Source organism: Tubulanus polymorphus, chromosome 2 (genome assembly GCF_964204645.1).
Source record: "Tubulanus polymorphus chromosome 2, tnTubPoly1.2, whole genome shotgun sequence".
Lineage (NCBI taxonomy): Eukaryota > Metazoa > Nemertea > Palaeonemertea > Tubulaniformes > Tubulanidae > Tubulanus > Tubulanus polymorphus.
The window spans coordinates 9,102,067-9,116,763 of record NC_134026.1 but is presented as its reverse complement, the minus strand read 5'-3'; the positions used below and the strand labels follow the sequence as shown (position 1 = coordinate 9,116,763).

Genomic DNA, 14,697 nt, shown 5'->3' with positions numbered 1-14,697 from the left:
ATTTCTATTTGGTACATTTGGAATTCATCATATAACCTGGAGATCAATACAGTGTATCAAGCTTAATCATACTAATAAGGGTGAACTTTACCAGGTAGAGTGGCATTGATAACTTGAACCAACTTCTAAATTTTGTGTACAATATATACAAATTTATTTCTAAAAACATATGTACGGGTACATACATTTAAATCTCAGGTGACATGTGCTTTAAGTATTCTTTCGGCTAATTTATCTTTCCTGCTTTTTTTCTGCAATTTACCATTAGTTTCTTCAATTTCGACCTTGCCTTTCCTTTTTTTAGCTTGAACTTTGACTAAATAACAAGAAATAAATTGGTTAGAGAATTTTTCCCAAGTCACCCTTTAGCCTACAGACTCTGCTCCTTTTGGGACAGTAAAAATGTGCCCGACTTGAGTGATAACAGAATAGGATATTATGTATTTCATAAATAGTGTCACCATACCATCCGAGTTCAACAGTTATTGAAGTTCATGGGATTCGACTCGAGTGGAGTCTACTGTAGGAACAACATAGTAATATTTCTGACATAAAATTACTTCTGGTACGTTCTGTCATGAGCTGCGCAGAATTCCATCAAGTCCCTAATGACTCATTTTCATCCATGCGAAAGAGATATTTAAATGAGATTCACTCAACTTACCACTAGTTTCTGAAACTGTCTTTTCTGCCGAGTCGACGGCACTAACGGATTCAATTCTTTCTGACGTAGTTTCATTGGCAACCGTATTCCATGCCGTAACGCACATTAAACGAAACGACGTATCGACCTCGGCCAGAAAATTCATTTCTATCGACTCCTAGAATATCAAGTAAGAGCCATTAATTATCATCTATAAAACTGTGTGCACCCATTAAAAATTGTATTCTGAAAATGTTTTGTATTCGTAATACAGTCAACCCCCGATATACCTGCCACATCGGCGCAGAATGCGGAATGGTTTTGGCAGTATAGAGTATGGCGGTATATCGTGGGGGTGTTTTGCTTGGTTGACTACTGCGAAATCCTCCAAATCTGCTCAGTGCCTGTACTCTACTACCGGTATGTGGTGAACCAAACCTACTACACGATGCGGCATGTCCATGTCATTATCAATTAGATGAAATATCTATGGAACGATGGTAAACGCCTGTCAATCATTGTAAACATTAATAACTTATGATATACTGCACTGCAGGGTAGACTCAATGTAGTGCTGTGTCTGATAGACAATGCACCGAGGTGAAATTTTCCAACATTTATGAATTATCTCCAGCACTGTAGAGTATGGAACTGTCAGCACCGAAGAAGTTTAATCCGGATATAAAACGTGTATTCTACATATGATAGGCTATACCAAAGATACATGTTTTGATAAATCCTTAGTGTGACTTGACTAAATAATGGAATAGATTTAAGTCTGGACTGATACCAGTTAAACCTTATTACGCTGCTTTGATTTACCCTGTATGACATACCTTATCTAAGATTAAACCCCAAGCTTTCAGTAATCCATCACTGCATACGGTGAATAAAACATGACCAATTTCACCCGACTCCAATGTGTACATACATTTCACCCTGGAAATAGAAATGAAAAGATCAGGCATACGACACAACATATTATGGCGTAAATTTTGCAGCAAAATCATTCCAAGGTTTAATGTAAGGTTCACTGTTTTGTAAACGATGCATACTGGTAATTAGAAATAACAGTACCTGCAATTAGAAAGATGACGATGATCTCTAGGGTGAGATCGAAACATCGTGTATTCTATATATTTTAGATTGAATAAATAAATTCTTGTATTTAAATTCTTTTAATCTGTAGATAGTGGGATTTTATCTCAGTACCTGCAACTATGTGCCTTCACCGATAATTTTCGCTCATTTGTTTCTATATCGTACACGTCCACATTTCCAGTTTCTAGTGCAACTAGTAAGTGTTTCGTCTACAAGATGAAATCGTGAAATCAGAAATTTGTACCCAAATCAGGACAGTGCTCTACATTCAATTGTGGCAATCGAGGATTATCTGATACTGCCGAGTGAGCATCCTTCGGCTAGTGCATATTCAAACAACGATGCAGAATTTCTTCTCAAGATTCAATTAAAATCTACCGGTATCAACAATTTCTCAAATTTTTCAAATGGATAAAACCGTGCGATATTTGAACCCTAAAGATTTGAGTTAATAAAGCGACATAATTTGCTTCATTTCTAATGCGGAAGGCTAAAGATCTAGATGAAAGTTGATAATTGAAGATGAACTGAAGTTTGATTGAGTTGTCCTATTGATAGGCACACCATCTATTTGGATAGCTGGTGGCTATTTGTTAGTGGCATAAGATAGCACACTTGTTGCGAGATAGAGCAACAAATCTGGAACCAATACAGGCTACAGAAAGATTTCATGTGAAAAAGAGTAGTACTACATGTATATTTCCAAAATTGTCAAACAATCATTGGTTAACATTAACCCATCGGAGAATTGATTAGATTGACCAGCACTGCATTCCAGAACAGTCATACTGAGTGATACATACCCCGCAGAAGACAATTCTATGAATTTTACTGTCACATGTTATGGTGTGTTCTATTTCAGTTGTCTGAAAAAAGGATCATACACTATAGAAAGATGAAATATCGCAATGAATTGATTGGATGGATTGAAGAATAGATGACTTACTGCAGTTTGGAAGATATCAATTGAATTTTCAATGCCTACAATGTATTTTTCACCATCAGGAGACCACAGTAACTGGTTTGCAGCTAGAAATATAACAATTCCGTACAACTGACAATGTCAACAAAATATGTTCTGAGGGTCCCAAACGTTCACCACAATCTAATGATCCATCCAAAAGAAAGTCATGTTTGCAACAATCTCAGGGGTCAGATTGTAGAAAGAACCCAAATTACCCACCTGGAAGTTGTGTCATTTTTGCTCATCCTAACGATTGCCCTTTTAGCGACAAAATAAAACAGGATTTTTCATTTTCCAGATTTTTTTTCACGTCAAGCAGGGCCAATCCAGGGGATGGTTTAAGGGCTCTAAACCCCCATTTTCCGAAGCAACCTTTTTAGAATTAAATAAGTCAAAAATTTTGAACACCCGCTTATGCTTGACAGTGTTTCAATTGTCCGGGGGCAGTTGTCCGAGGGGCAATTGTCCTAGATTCTTTTGTGTCAGTGGCGACGCTTGAAGATCACCTCAATAGCATCGCCTAGTGTCAGCTACTCCAAGCGATAAAATCGATGAGAAAATCGCCCGCAGCTGATTGAGTTATTCTGGTCTTAGGGCAAGTCATATGACTCCATCGTGCCTCTTGTCGCAGTTCCAAGGGTAAAACAATGTTCAAATCAATAAAAGAATGCCCATGACAAATTTCAATGGCAAACCATTCGGAAGCTACAGGTCATGGGCTTCAGGCAAAAAATTCACCCTTTTGGGCACTAAAATGGTCAAAGGATCAACCCAATTACAACCGGGAACCATAAGTCCTACTTCAGCGATACCAGTTTTATGAGGGGTGGGCCAAGGCAAAAGATCGATACCGCCAAAAAGTCTACAAACCTTTTTTCAGTTTTTTTATGAAAGCTTTTCTACACGTCATCAGATTCCATGTGCGCAGTGTTTTATCAGCCCCAATCGAAAGCGCGAGTTTTCCACTCGGATGCACAGCTACGCTATGCACAGATCCCCTGTAATAAATCAAAATATGCACATTCAGTTATTGGTAGACTATAGGGAAAGCCATTGATACAAAAACTCAGGGCTAGGGTGATATTTGCAATGGAACCCACATAAGAACACCAATAGGGGCATTATACAAATCATCATCATCTGTATACCAGAATTCAGGTCTTAAACATTCTGTTTTCTAATGCTACAGGGTTCTATCTAAGCAGTTATTTAACTTGCCAGGACAAGCTGTCTATCCCACATTTTTTTGTTACATTTTTTCACTGTATATCATATAAAATTAATCATGTAATAATGTAACAACCAAATGATAAATAAATACTACTATAATATACAAGTCTTTTTCTCATTAGGGCAAGTATGTTATCATTATCACTTGTCCGCTGGCATAGTGCATATTTATGTCTCAAAGCTTATCACAATCGATACATTGGTAATAAATGAGCTTTTGTAGACCTTTGGTTTTTATATGGGAAAACAAAGGCGAAAGACCTGGTTATGAGCAAAAATCTTTTTGAAACATTTTCCTGAAATAGCGTTTGATTTTTCCAGCTCAGCTAAATCTTTAGGCCACGTAGATTTCTGAGGGGGCAAGTAAAATTTTAGATATGCTTGCCCTTCGAGCGAGTGGCTTTTATTCCTTAGATCGGGACCATGCGCTAGAAGACTAGAATTCTGTACATGCAAAAAACTATGTACAGTGGGTCTCTAAAATTTATTGCGACGCAAATCAGGTACCAAAATGCAAGATCGATTTGGAAGAATGAGTTCTACGGGATAACTTACTGGTGACCGCGTAATGTTTTCAAACACTCCCAATTTGATGTATTCCACACACCTATGGTACCATCACAACTACCACTGAACATAAAACGATTCTTGTAAAAGTCGATACAATTGATAGTACCTGAAATATCAAACACACATCAAATCTCATTTCCGATCTCGCATGATTAGAATATAAAAAGGGGATTCTAGGACAATTTCCCCGGATAACTGACCCTCGGACAATTGCCCCCCCCCCACCCCGAAATTAATATGCTTTTTGATTTGGATTAACATCACCTAAATAATTTACTTAGAAATTCATTTGTATATTATTGAATATAGATTTAAAGTATAAGATATAGAATTACTGATCATCAGTAATTCTATATCATTACTTTATCAGATGTTGTGTGTAGATCAAAAACTTTTAATCAGTCCTTGAGTAATTATAATTCACTAAAATCTCGTGATCCACCGCTAATCCCCCTAATCCTGATTATGCAGCACACAGCCTTTCTTTGCGACTGAGGGACCAATACTTTCAAAACTGGGATAACCAATGTAAGATTTCTAATATTGCCGACTCATATAGAATTTTTAAAACTGAATGGGGCTCTGAACACTATTTATCTGAATTACCTGATCATCTAAGGATATCATTTTGTAGATTCCGATGTTCCAACCATCCCCTCCCAATAGAAAAAGGGAGATATAATCGTATACCCCGAGCAGACAGGCTGTGTACTAAGTGCGATATGGGAGTTGTATGTGATGAATTTCACTTTATATTTATTTGTCCTTTTTTCAATGACCAGCGCAAGAAGTATGTCAAGCAATATTATATAAACAATCCTACATTGCATAAATTTAAAGAGTTATTTTGTACAACTGGCGTGAAATTAAAAAACCTCATTTTATATATACAGAAATGTTTAAGATACTTTGTTACCTAAGTGCATAAATGCCAGATAATGCACTTGTTGCATATGCCCACCAATTGTATGTACTGTCAATTTTCATTGTCTGTAATTTGTATAGGCCTAATGTATCTTGTAACTGGCTTTTGCTCTTCGCAAATTTGTAAATTTTGTGAGCAATAAATCTATCTATCTATCTATCTATCTATCTATCTATCTATCTAACCAAATCAAAGGAAACTTAAAAATATAATTAGTCCACTTATTAGTGCATAATTTAACATTGGCATAGTTATTGGAATAGTTTTAGTGTTACTTTAGCCAATCAAAAACTAGAGTCCTAGAGTAAATAGCAGCACTAATTAGCTGGAGTTAGTTCTATTAAATTAATCTCTATCTAATTAATTAGAAGTAAATATCTGTGAAACTTTAAGATCAAAAAGATTTAATTATGGGGGCAACTGGATAGATGTGTTTTAACCACCTACCATCATGGTGCATTAGCGATCCTAATTCAACCCTTTTCCGTACATTAAATAATTTAATGGTTTCATCGGAACTGCCCGTCGCGAGGACTCCTTTCGGCGATATAGCCAAGGCTTTCACGCAGCCTGTGTGCGAATGATCTGTAAAACTTGGTTCCAATTTCCATTCCTGAAAAACGACAACATATCTTATAGGTTAAGAGTAAAATCCCACAATAAACGAATTGATAGCTAAGAAGTTTATTTTAGGGGCTGAAACCCATGGAGTTGAATTAGAAAGTGAGGTAGCCCTTCATTTTTTGGAAACCGGACACAATCTTGATTTCCCTAGGGCAAATATTATTTTTCCTAACAGTAATCTCACTAAAAGACACATAGTCGAATCTGCGTTGGTTATTCTGACCACATTGTGACTGCTCTGTCAACATTACCAAAGGACAGGTTTCAACCCCATACATATAGGCCTAATATACTCTTTTCAAGATAGGTCTATATGTCAGTATTCTCGTCTTCCCCATAATGAGCCTTCTAAGGAGGCCAATCCTTAAAAAAAATGTTCTTATAGATCTAGGCCTATGGAAAGAAATCAGGCCCCTGTACCATCAACCTGTAAACCATCTTCATCAACAGTTGTAAAAAGCTTACTCTATGACCACAGGGGTTTGGCGATGGGCTTGGATTTTATTTCCGGGTTGTTGATAATCTCGCGAGAATGGCGCTAAATATGAACTGCAAATAAATTCAAAATATCATAGAAATACCTTGTGTTTATATTGTTTATTTATCCGCTATTAAGTTCCGATAAACAATTGGTCGTTAAGGATCATCATCAGACAGTCGTCACGCTTTAGGCCTACTATATAAAATAACAAGGGATGAAACGCAGTTCAATTCGTGCCAGCCAGAAAGTTGGGACAGTCACGTGACAGTCGCGCTTCTTATTTGAATGAATGCAAACCCGAAGCATCTAAGATGGAAACTATGATACGAAAAATATTTGAGAATAACTTACATTCAAATGCAATTTTTTTTAATGAATTATATATTTGATCATAATTTATTCTTTATAAGTTATTAATTTCATATGAATCATCATCTGACAATTGATATTAGTCTGTGAATATGTTAACTTTTCATGTTAAAGTTTTAAATGTGATGACATCATCAGAATGTCACGTGACTGTCCCAACTTTCTGGCTGGCACAACTCTGAAGGCGTTTCATCCCTTGTGATTTTATATAGTAGCGTGACGACCGTCTGATAATGATCCTTAACGACCAATTGTTTATCGAAACTTTATAGCGGATAAATAAACAATATAAACACAAGGTATTTCCGTGATATTTTGAATTTATTCGTAGTTCATATTTAGCGCCATTCTCGCGAGATTATCAACAACCCGGAAATAAAATCCAAGCCCATCGCCAAACCCCTGTGTCTATGACTTGCTTCACTTGGGCATAGGCCTATTTAATCATGACGATTGCCGGGGAAACAGACTCTTTTAGAAGACCTAAAATTTAGATTCTAAATTCATTTACAAAATTTAGGGATAACCTTGTTAAGATTTTCGCTGAACAGCTTATAAGCTAGAGTCAGTTCTTCATAGCAACCTGCTACCACTTCCACCATTTTACCACTCTATCTCTATCTCTACCTCTAGTTCGGCTACACATGTACCCGAATTACGAGCCGCGTGAACTACGTCACCGAAACGTGAGCTAAGTGTAGGAGTTTTATGCGGAAATTCCCTACTACGTCATCACATTCTGCGTGAAAAGGGATTCCTCCAAGAGTTGCAAGTGAAAATCCATATGAGTTTAACTGCAGCGTCCCGTGAGAGGACCCGGGCCTGTGACGAAACATGGGTCCTCTCACGGGACAAATGTAGAATTCTTACATGAAACGTCGATTCCAATGCTAGCGGTTTCGAGTCCCTTATATATTCTTATGTATTCTGCCTATAACGATTATGAATAAATAAATTCAACTATCGATTGTAATTATTACATTTTCCATTTTGATTTCATTTATAAATACATAAGGGCCTACCGAAAAATTCTAATTTACTGCAGGGCCAGGGGGACAATAGGGGATATGAATGCACGTTTTTCACGCAGGATTTTACAACGGAACCCGCGATTCAAGTTACCGTCCCGTGAGAGGTCCCGATTCAACACAATGTCCCGTGAGAGGACCCGATTTTAAATACTGTCCCGTGAGAGGACCCGATTAAACACACTGTTCCGTGAGAGGACCCGATTTTGAATACTGTCCCGTTAGACGACCCTATTTTTAATACTGTCCCGCGAAGGAACCCGATTTTAAATACTGTCCCGTGAGAGGACCCGATTCAACACACTGTCCCGTGAGAGGACCCTATTTTAAATACTGTCCCGCGAAGGAACCCGATTTTAAATACTGTCCGTGAGAGGACCCGATTCAACACACTGTCCCGTGAGAGGACCCTATTTTAAATACTGTCCCGCGAAGGAACCCGATTTTAAGTACTGTCCCGTGAGAGGACCCGATTCAACACACTGTCCCGTGAGAGGGCCCTATTTTAAATACTGTCCCGCGAAGGAACCCGATTTTAAATACTGTCCCGTGAGAGGACCCGGTTCAACACACTGTCCCGTGAGAGGACCCGATTCAACACACTGTCCCGTAAGTGGACCCTATTTTAAATACTGTCCCGTGAGAGGACCCGATTCAACATACTGTCCCGTGAGAGGACCCGATTCAACACACTGTCCCGTGAGAGGACCCGAATCAACTTACTGTCCCGTGAGAGGACCTGGTTTCAAAGAATGTCACGTGAGAGGACTCGGTTCAACACACTGTCCCGTGAGAGGACCTGGTTTCAAATAATGTCACGTGAGAGGGCCCGATTCAACACTCTGTCCCGTGAGAGGACCCGATTCAACACACTGTCCCGTGAGAGGGCCCGCTTTTAAATAATGTCCCGTGAGAGGACCCGATTCAACATACTGTCCCGTGAGAGGACCCGATTCAACACACTGTCCCGTGAGAGGACCCGAATCAACTTACTGTTCCGTGAGAGGACCTGGTTTCAAAGAATGTCACGTGAGAGGACTCGGTTCAACACACTGTCCCGTGAGAGGACTAATGAAATTGTCCACTTTGTCAATGTTGAGTCCCATGCTCATAATGATAATGCATTTTTGCCATATATAAAAATTACAACAAGAAATTATTATTTCAACAATATGCGTACAATGATGGCTGGATGTACGTACTAAAAGCCAAATTGGCTATGTCCCCTTAAAACATAAAACAAATCGTATATATGTGAAATTATGTTCAGTTATTTATTTATCAAAATCTGTAAACCATATTACATTCGAAGACTATATTATTCATATTTGAACATAAACAACATACGTTGGAATTCGAAATCAATTTAGCATTTTAGATTACTAAATCTTTGTCGCCAAACTAAATTATTACTTATCATTTAATTATTAATTATTACTTTACACGGTAAAAAAGGTTATCATCAATTCTTTCATATTTCCCCTTTTACTCTTCAGCAATATTTCCCAATTCCGGATAGATGTATCATAATTTGAACCAAAAATTATCATTTCATATTGGATGACAGAAAACGCCCTTGTCTGTTAAGACACAATACAAAAATAATATTTAACACGAAGTAGTACACAGCATAAGACATCGACAACAAACCAGGCAGATAAAACGATCCACTAATTAACAACAATTTACAATACCATCTCGGCCCCGGCTGGAATCTTTCAACCATCATTCATAACTTCTGAAACATCATTGCAAAGAACTTCTATAGGCTATATACTACACACATCTATTAGAAGACTGGACAGCATTTCAACAATTCAAACATCCATGTCACAATCTGGTTCCAATTAAAACCATTACCAAAATTCAGCAAAGACCATCTCTAGCAATCCAAAAATTCATCGCAACAAGAAAACTTATTCCATAGAATACAATCATTACGGGATAACCAATCTACAACAGCTCCCATTTAAGAATCGAAAACTGCTTCACTCTTCAATAATCTGGCAAGAAGTATTTGGACATTAGTCGTTGTACATCTTTTAGTTTTTTGGCCTCTGTTCTTCTTCCAAGAATATCAGCCTCGTTGTATGTGATATTTCGGTAGGTTGACACCAATAAACAAATGGCCTCTTTAAGCAAAACGTCATTAACATACGTTACTGCTGACCTGAAAAATATTTTAATACAATGAATATAACATGGATGAAATTCTTTTAAGAAATTAGCAATAGAAGATGAGAATGAACTTACGTCTTTCCTTCTTTAAAAACTGAATTCAGCATTTTAGAATGATGTTGTCGGAGGGTCATGTAGCGAGTTGAATATGGTTTCCTGTAATTGAAATGAATTGATTATCATTTCGAAATATAGTAAAAAAACTTCACGTCTGATTCATGTATATACTGATACACCGGTCACAATCCTCTCCTTAATCGTTGAATAAAAAACGTAAAGATCGGTCCCTGGCGAGAGAACGTGTCCGTGCACAAACCCAACTAATTAAACTAAAATGCCGAAATTCCGATTGAATATAATAATAATAATATAGATTTTATTTACCTTGATGATAGTAATAACTCCAGATAGTACACAGTCCAATTCCTAACTCCAAATTCCTATTGTACACTACTGTTGGTAACCCGTCTTAATTCTGGTATTTCCACCCAAACCTCAAGTATCTATAACGAGCGTCCCTGGTAACTCTGCTTTCTCAAGACTGCGGGCCTCTTTTTATAGAAAAGATCGACATTCCTAGAATGCCGACTCTCCCGTTCGACTTTTGGCAAGGAGCAGCAACCTAGCTGTCATGACGGTTTTGGACATGTAGAATTAGCCTTAATGATTCGCTAATCTAAAATTATTTGAGAAACTGATTTGCCAAAGTAACTTTTCTTTCCAACCCTCCTGTCATAACGCGCTTTGATTTACTCACTCCCTACTCATCATCGTTGAGAGAGCAGCTATTCTCTACGAGTTACCAACAGACATGTACACCAACAGAAACCTTAGAGAGCTAGTATTGATATTTGCCACAATTAAACTTCCATAAAACTTAAGCGATTATAAAGGTCTTGTCCTTAATTAACATCCAGGATACTTAATTTAGATATATTTTCAAAACTTAGTTTTCACCTAGATTATGGAACAAACTCATCGTTTCTTTTTCCAATCAACAATAGTAAACTTTTGATTCAGAAATACAATGTAATTAATTATCAAATCTAAAATCATTCTATACTTATTATACCAATTTTCATTTATAATTTAACTAACTCTATAATACTACAGGATAAAGCAAAACAACCATGTCTCCCTATACTTCCGGTTCTTCCTTTTATAGAAAGTAGTCGGGAGTATCAAGAAGTAACAGCGAGATCCCTGCACAAACCACACTATCAAAGCACCTCATCGTTCCGACCCAACCAATTACAGTTCCGTCTATCCTTAAGTTTTTAAAAATAATTCTGAATGTTTGCCAGATATCGACGCACAAGAACCGAGGAAGAATTATTTTTACCCCTGGCTGATTTATTGTCAGCGCTGGTAGATCAAAGCATCAAACAACAACTTGCACACATCGTTTGCTGTCTGATACCCATAAAGAAACCACCAACGCAAACAAAACCATCATTACAAACATTTTTTAGTTACTACGGAATCTTGCTGCGGATCATCACTCCCTATCCAGTTTAAATTTCGTCCCGAAATTTTGAATTTAAACCAACTCGTGAATATCCCGCTGATACCTCTAGAACAAATCCTGAAAAAGAACATTAGTAAACAATTCATTATAACGAGTAACGAGTTTGACACTACAACGCATATTAAAGTTCATGATATAGTATATCATAAAACCGCATTTAAAGTTCCGGATACCCAATCGGAAAAAAGTTCATTCGAGACCGCTGTCCCCGCACACTAAACACTCGAAAGTTAAGCACAAAACAGTTCACAGTTTGAGTTTAGAATTTACCGCGAAGTGACGCAACAGCTACCAGACACAACAAGGTACGTCATGGACGGACGAATGACGTCATCCACCGCAGTTCCTCGAAGCGCGTACTGCTACGTTGATAGTACGGCAAAACACATGTATGTTCAGCTGAATACTTGCTCGCTATTCATAGACGCTATAGTACTACGGTTACTATATCGGAGTCTTTTCTCCACAGTTAATATAGAAACGGAACAGTAATGTATTCGCATCTTACGGCTTGAGCGAACAACATTCCATCGAATGTTAATGTAACTACACGGGAGCCATCTTGAACACACTCGGCTTTACTCCGCTAAAATGTCTACGGAAATTATCACTTTTCTTCATATTTCGTATCGCATTGGCCAGGTGTCTTTGTCCACCCTTCATCACTTAAGTTTGAGAGTATATAACAGGTCTTCGAGAGTGACAAACACCACTAACAATGGCCAGAATCGCATGACTAATCATCGAGCATAATTCCATCCCGTTGAAACGGCAACGCCCTAGATCGTTGTTGTAGGCTGTATATAGTTGTTCCTTTTTCCTCGTTAATTGACGAATCGGTGAATTAATATCACCCATCTCGGCCAGAGCATACCAGTTGCTGGTTTTTCAAACTATCAGTTGCATCGAATAGAGTTTCAGGATACCTCCCAACAAGTCCCCATCTCCATATGGTCACTATCAGGGGGGTACCCATCAACATCTATTGCGGTTGACAGAAGGCATTCTTCCATCTTAGTGCTATCGTATCTTCGGCGGTCTCATTCCAACACATCCGATACGGGTATCCTACAATTAATATCATAATAATACAGAGATTATTCAAACATATCATAACTCTTTCTTTTCTAACTGACAATTAATGACATCCATTCAGACTACAGATAATAAACCCTAGAGACTAGTGATATTTCAGCAAAAAAAAAAAAACCAATATCACGACAATCAAGCTATTATTCACTTTTATTTATAGTTGTCTTTATCTCCTGTATTAGATTAAACCCAGATCAGGAGTTAACTCATTGGCAACAATGCGTTATATATACTTCAGTTTCACAATACTTATGTAATTATATTTCGATAACCTACTGAAGAGACGCTTACCGTATACAATTCATAATTTTCAATAGGACGTATGCATCTTGATCCAAACTCTAAATAATTCGATTATACTTACAAATTTCGTCTGACGTCTGAGGGTCTTCCACATGTGTGATAGACACCTCCGGTGGCCGAGGAAGCTGTCCTGACTTCGCCTCTGTTTTGAGTGATCGGTCAAGTGACCACCCATCTGTCCACGAATCACTACGACACGTATCTTCAAAGAGGGTGACGTGTCGTGACGTAGGGTTCGTGACTCGAAGCCTATGCCTTGATGGCATGACGCTAACAACTGACCTTGCGCTCATGAGATCACGCATTCTCAAATCATGTGCAGGCTCAAAGGCTGCAATCGATGACTGAGACTTGTCAATTAACCACTTACGGTCTACGGTGACATCGCATGAAGGGGGAATAACAGTCATACGCGTGACTTTAACCGACGAAGATTTCCCCAAGATGACATCATTACTAAAGTAAATTATGTCGGCGCCTGGCAACAAGAGAGCCTTTTTAGCATAATCGATAACTGCCTGGTTTCGTTCCAGGAAATCAACTCCGAGAATGAAGTCCGAGGTGACTCCATCCACCACGTACATAGAATGTGACACGTCCAAATTTCCTAATACAAAATCTACGGAAATAACACCTTTTAAATAAAACTTAGTACCATCTACCCCACGGGCGGACTGAAATTGTCCCTCCTGCAAAGGGCCATTCGATATCTGAGGATGATTGATGAAGTAATTGTTTGACGCTACAGAAATATCGGCACCCGTATCAATCAAAATGTTTAACGGTGTCCCTGAATGACTACCAGTCACTCGGTTGGCGGCAGTTGCCATGATTGACGGGGAATAAGCCTCCTGTCCAATAGTGTTGTTCTGACTGGAAAAGGACCCTATGTCGTTGGTTGACGTGTTACCTAAAGTCATCGTAACAGGTGGAAATTGTTCCTGACAGTGAACAGTTGGTTGACAATCGGAGTTCGAATCTCCTATCCCAACCTTTTCGTTGATTGGCATATTCGGTTTAGACGTGAGGACAACTTGACCTCTGTCCTGTTCATGGGACATTCCATCCCCAACTGGATGGTGAAAACTGCTGGCATTTGAGGTGACAGGAAAGTGCTGTCCTCTTTCAAACGAGTGACACAAATTCTCCGACATTGACTCCTGACTAGATATCTTTGACAAAATAGTTTCCATATTACTCTGATCATTAAGACATTCCGATCGTGAATTATTACTACTACTTGAATCTGATGACACAAGATCACATTGTATTGCTGATTCGGAGGTTGCTGGGTACCTATACTGATCAAAAGCGCCTTCGTGACAATCTAAATGAGACTTCCTATCTCTAAAAAGGTCATCTTCTGCCGAATCCGTCGGACCATTAACCCCTCTAGGGTGTGACCTATCAATACTAATATTGTCACCCGAGCACGCCATATCAGCACGTACCTCCTGCAATTTAACCGGATCGCTAAACGTAACCCTCCTGTGTCTTTTTATATGCTCGTAAGTAGCCGACAACTGGGAATTGTCCCTCCAGATGTCCTCAAAATTGGATCCCTGATCCATATAAAAATTTCCATCTAACGACAACTGAGAATTGTCCCTCCAGCTATCCCCAAAGTTACGATCTTGAATGTCATAAACGTCATCGGCACC

At 38.4% G+C, this 14,697-nt stretch overlaps 1 protein-coding gene across 1 annotated transcript; it reads right to left on the bottom strand.

Annotated features, from left to right (window-relative positions):
* Positions 1-158: 158 nt before the first annotated feature.
* Positions 159-7,612, bottom strand: LOC141899887 (p21-activated protein kinase-interacting protein 1-like). The gene is made up of 10 exons (XM_074786492.1): positions 7,435-7,612; positions 5,881-6,046; positions 4,494-4,614; positions 3,579-3,706; positions 2,691-2,773; positions 2,548-2,610; positions 1,856-1,953; positions 1,480-1,582; positions 665-821; positions 159-316 (listed from the first exon to the last, which is right to left on the bottom strand). The coding sequence occupies exons 1-10, from the start codon at positions 7,507-7,509 to the stop codon at positions 195-197; spliced, it is 1,116 nt and encodes a 371-aa protein (XP_074642593.1). The 5' UTR covers positions 7,510-7,612; the 3' UTR covers positions 159-194.
* Between the last annotated feature and the right edge of the window lie 7,085 nt (positions 7,613-14,697).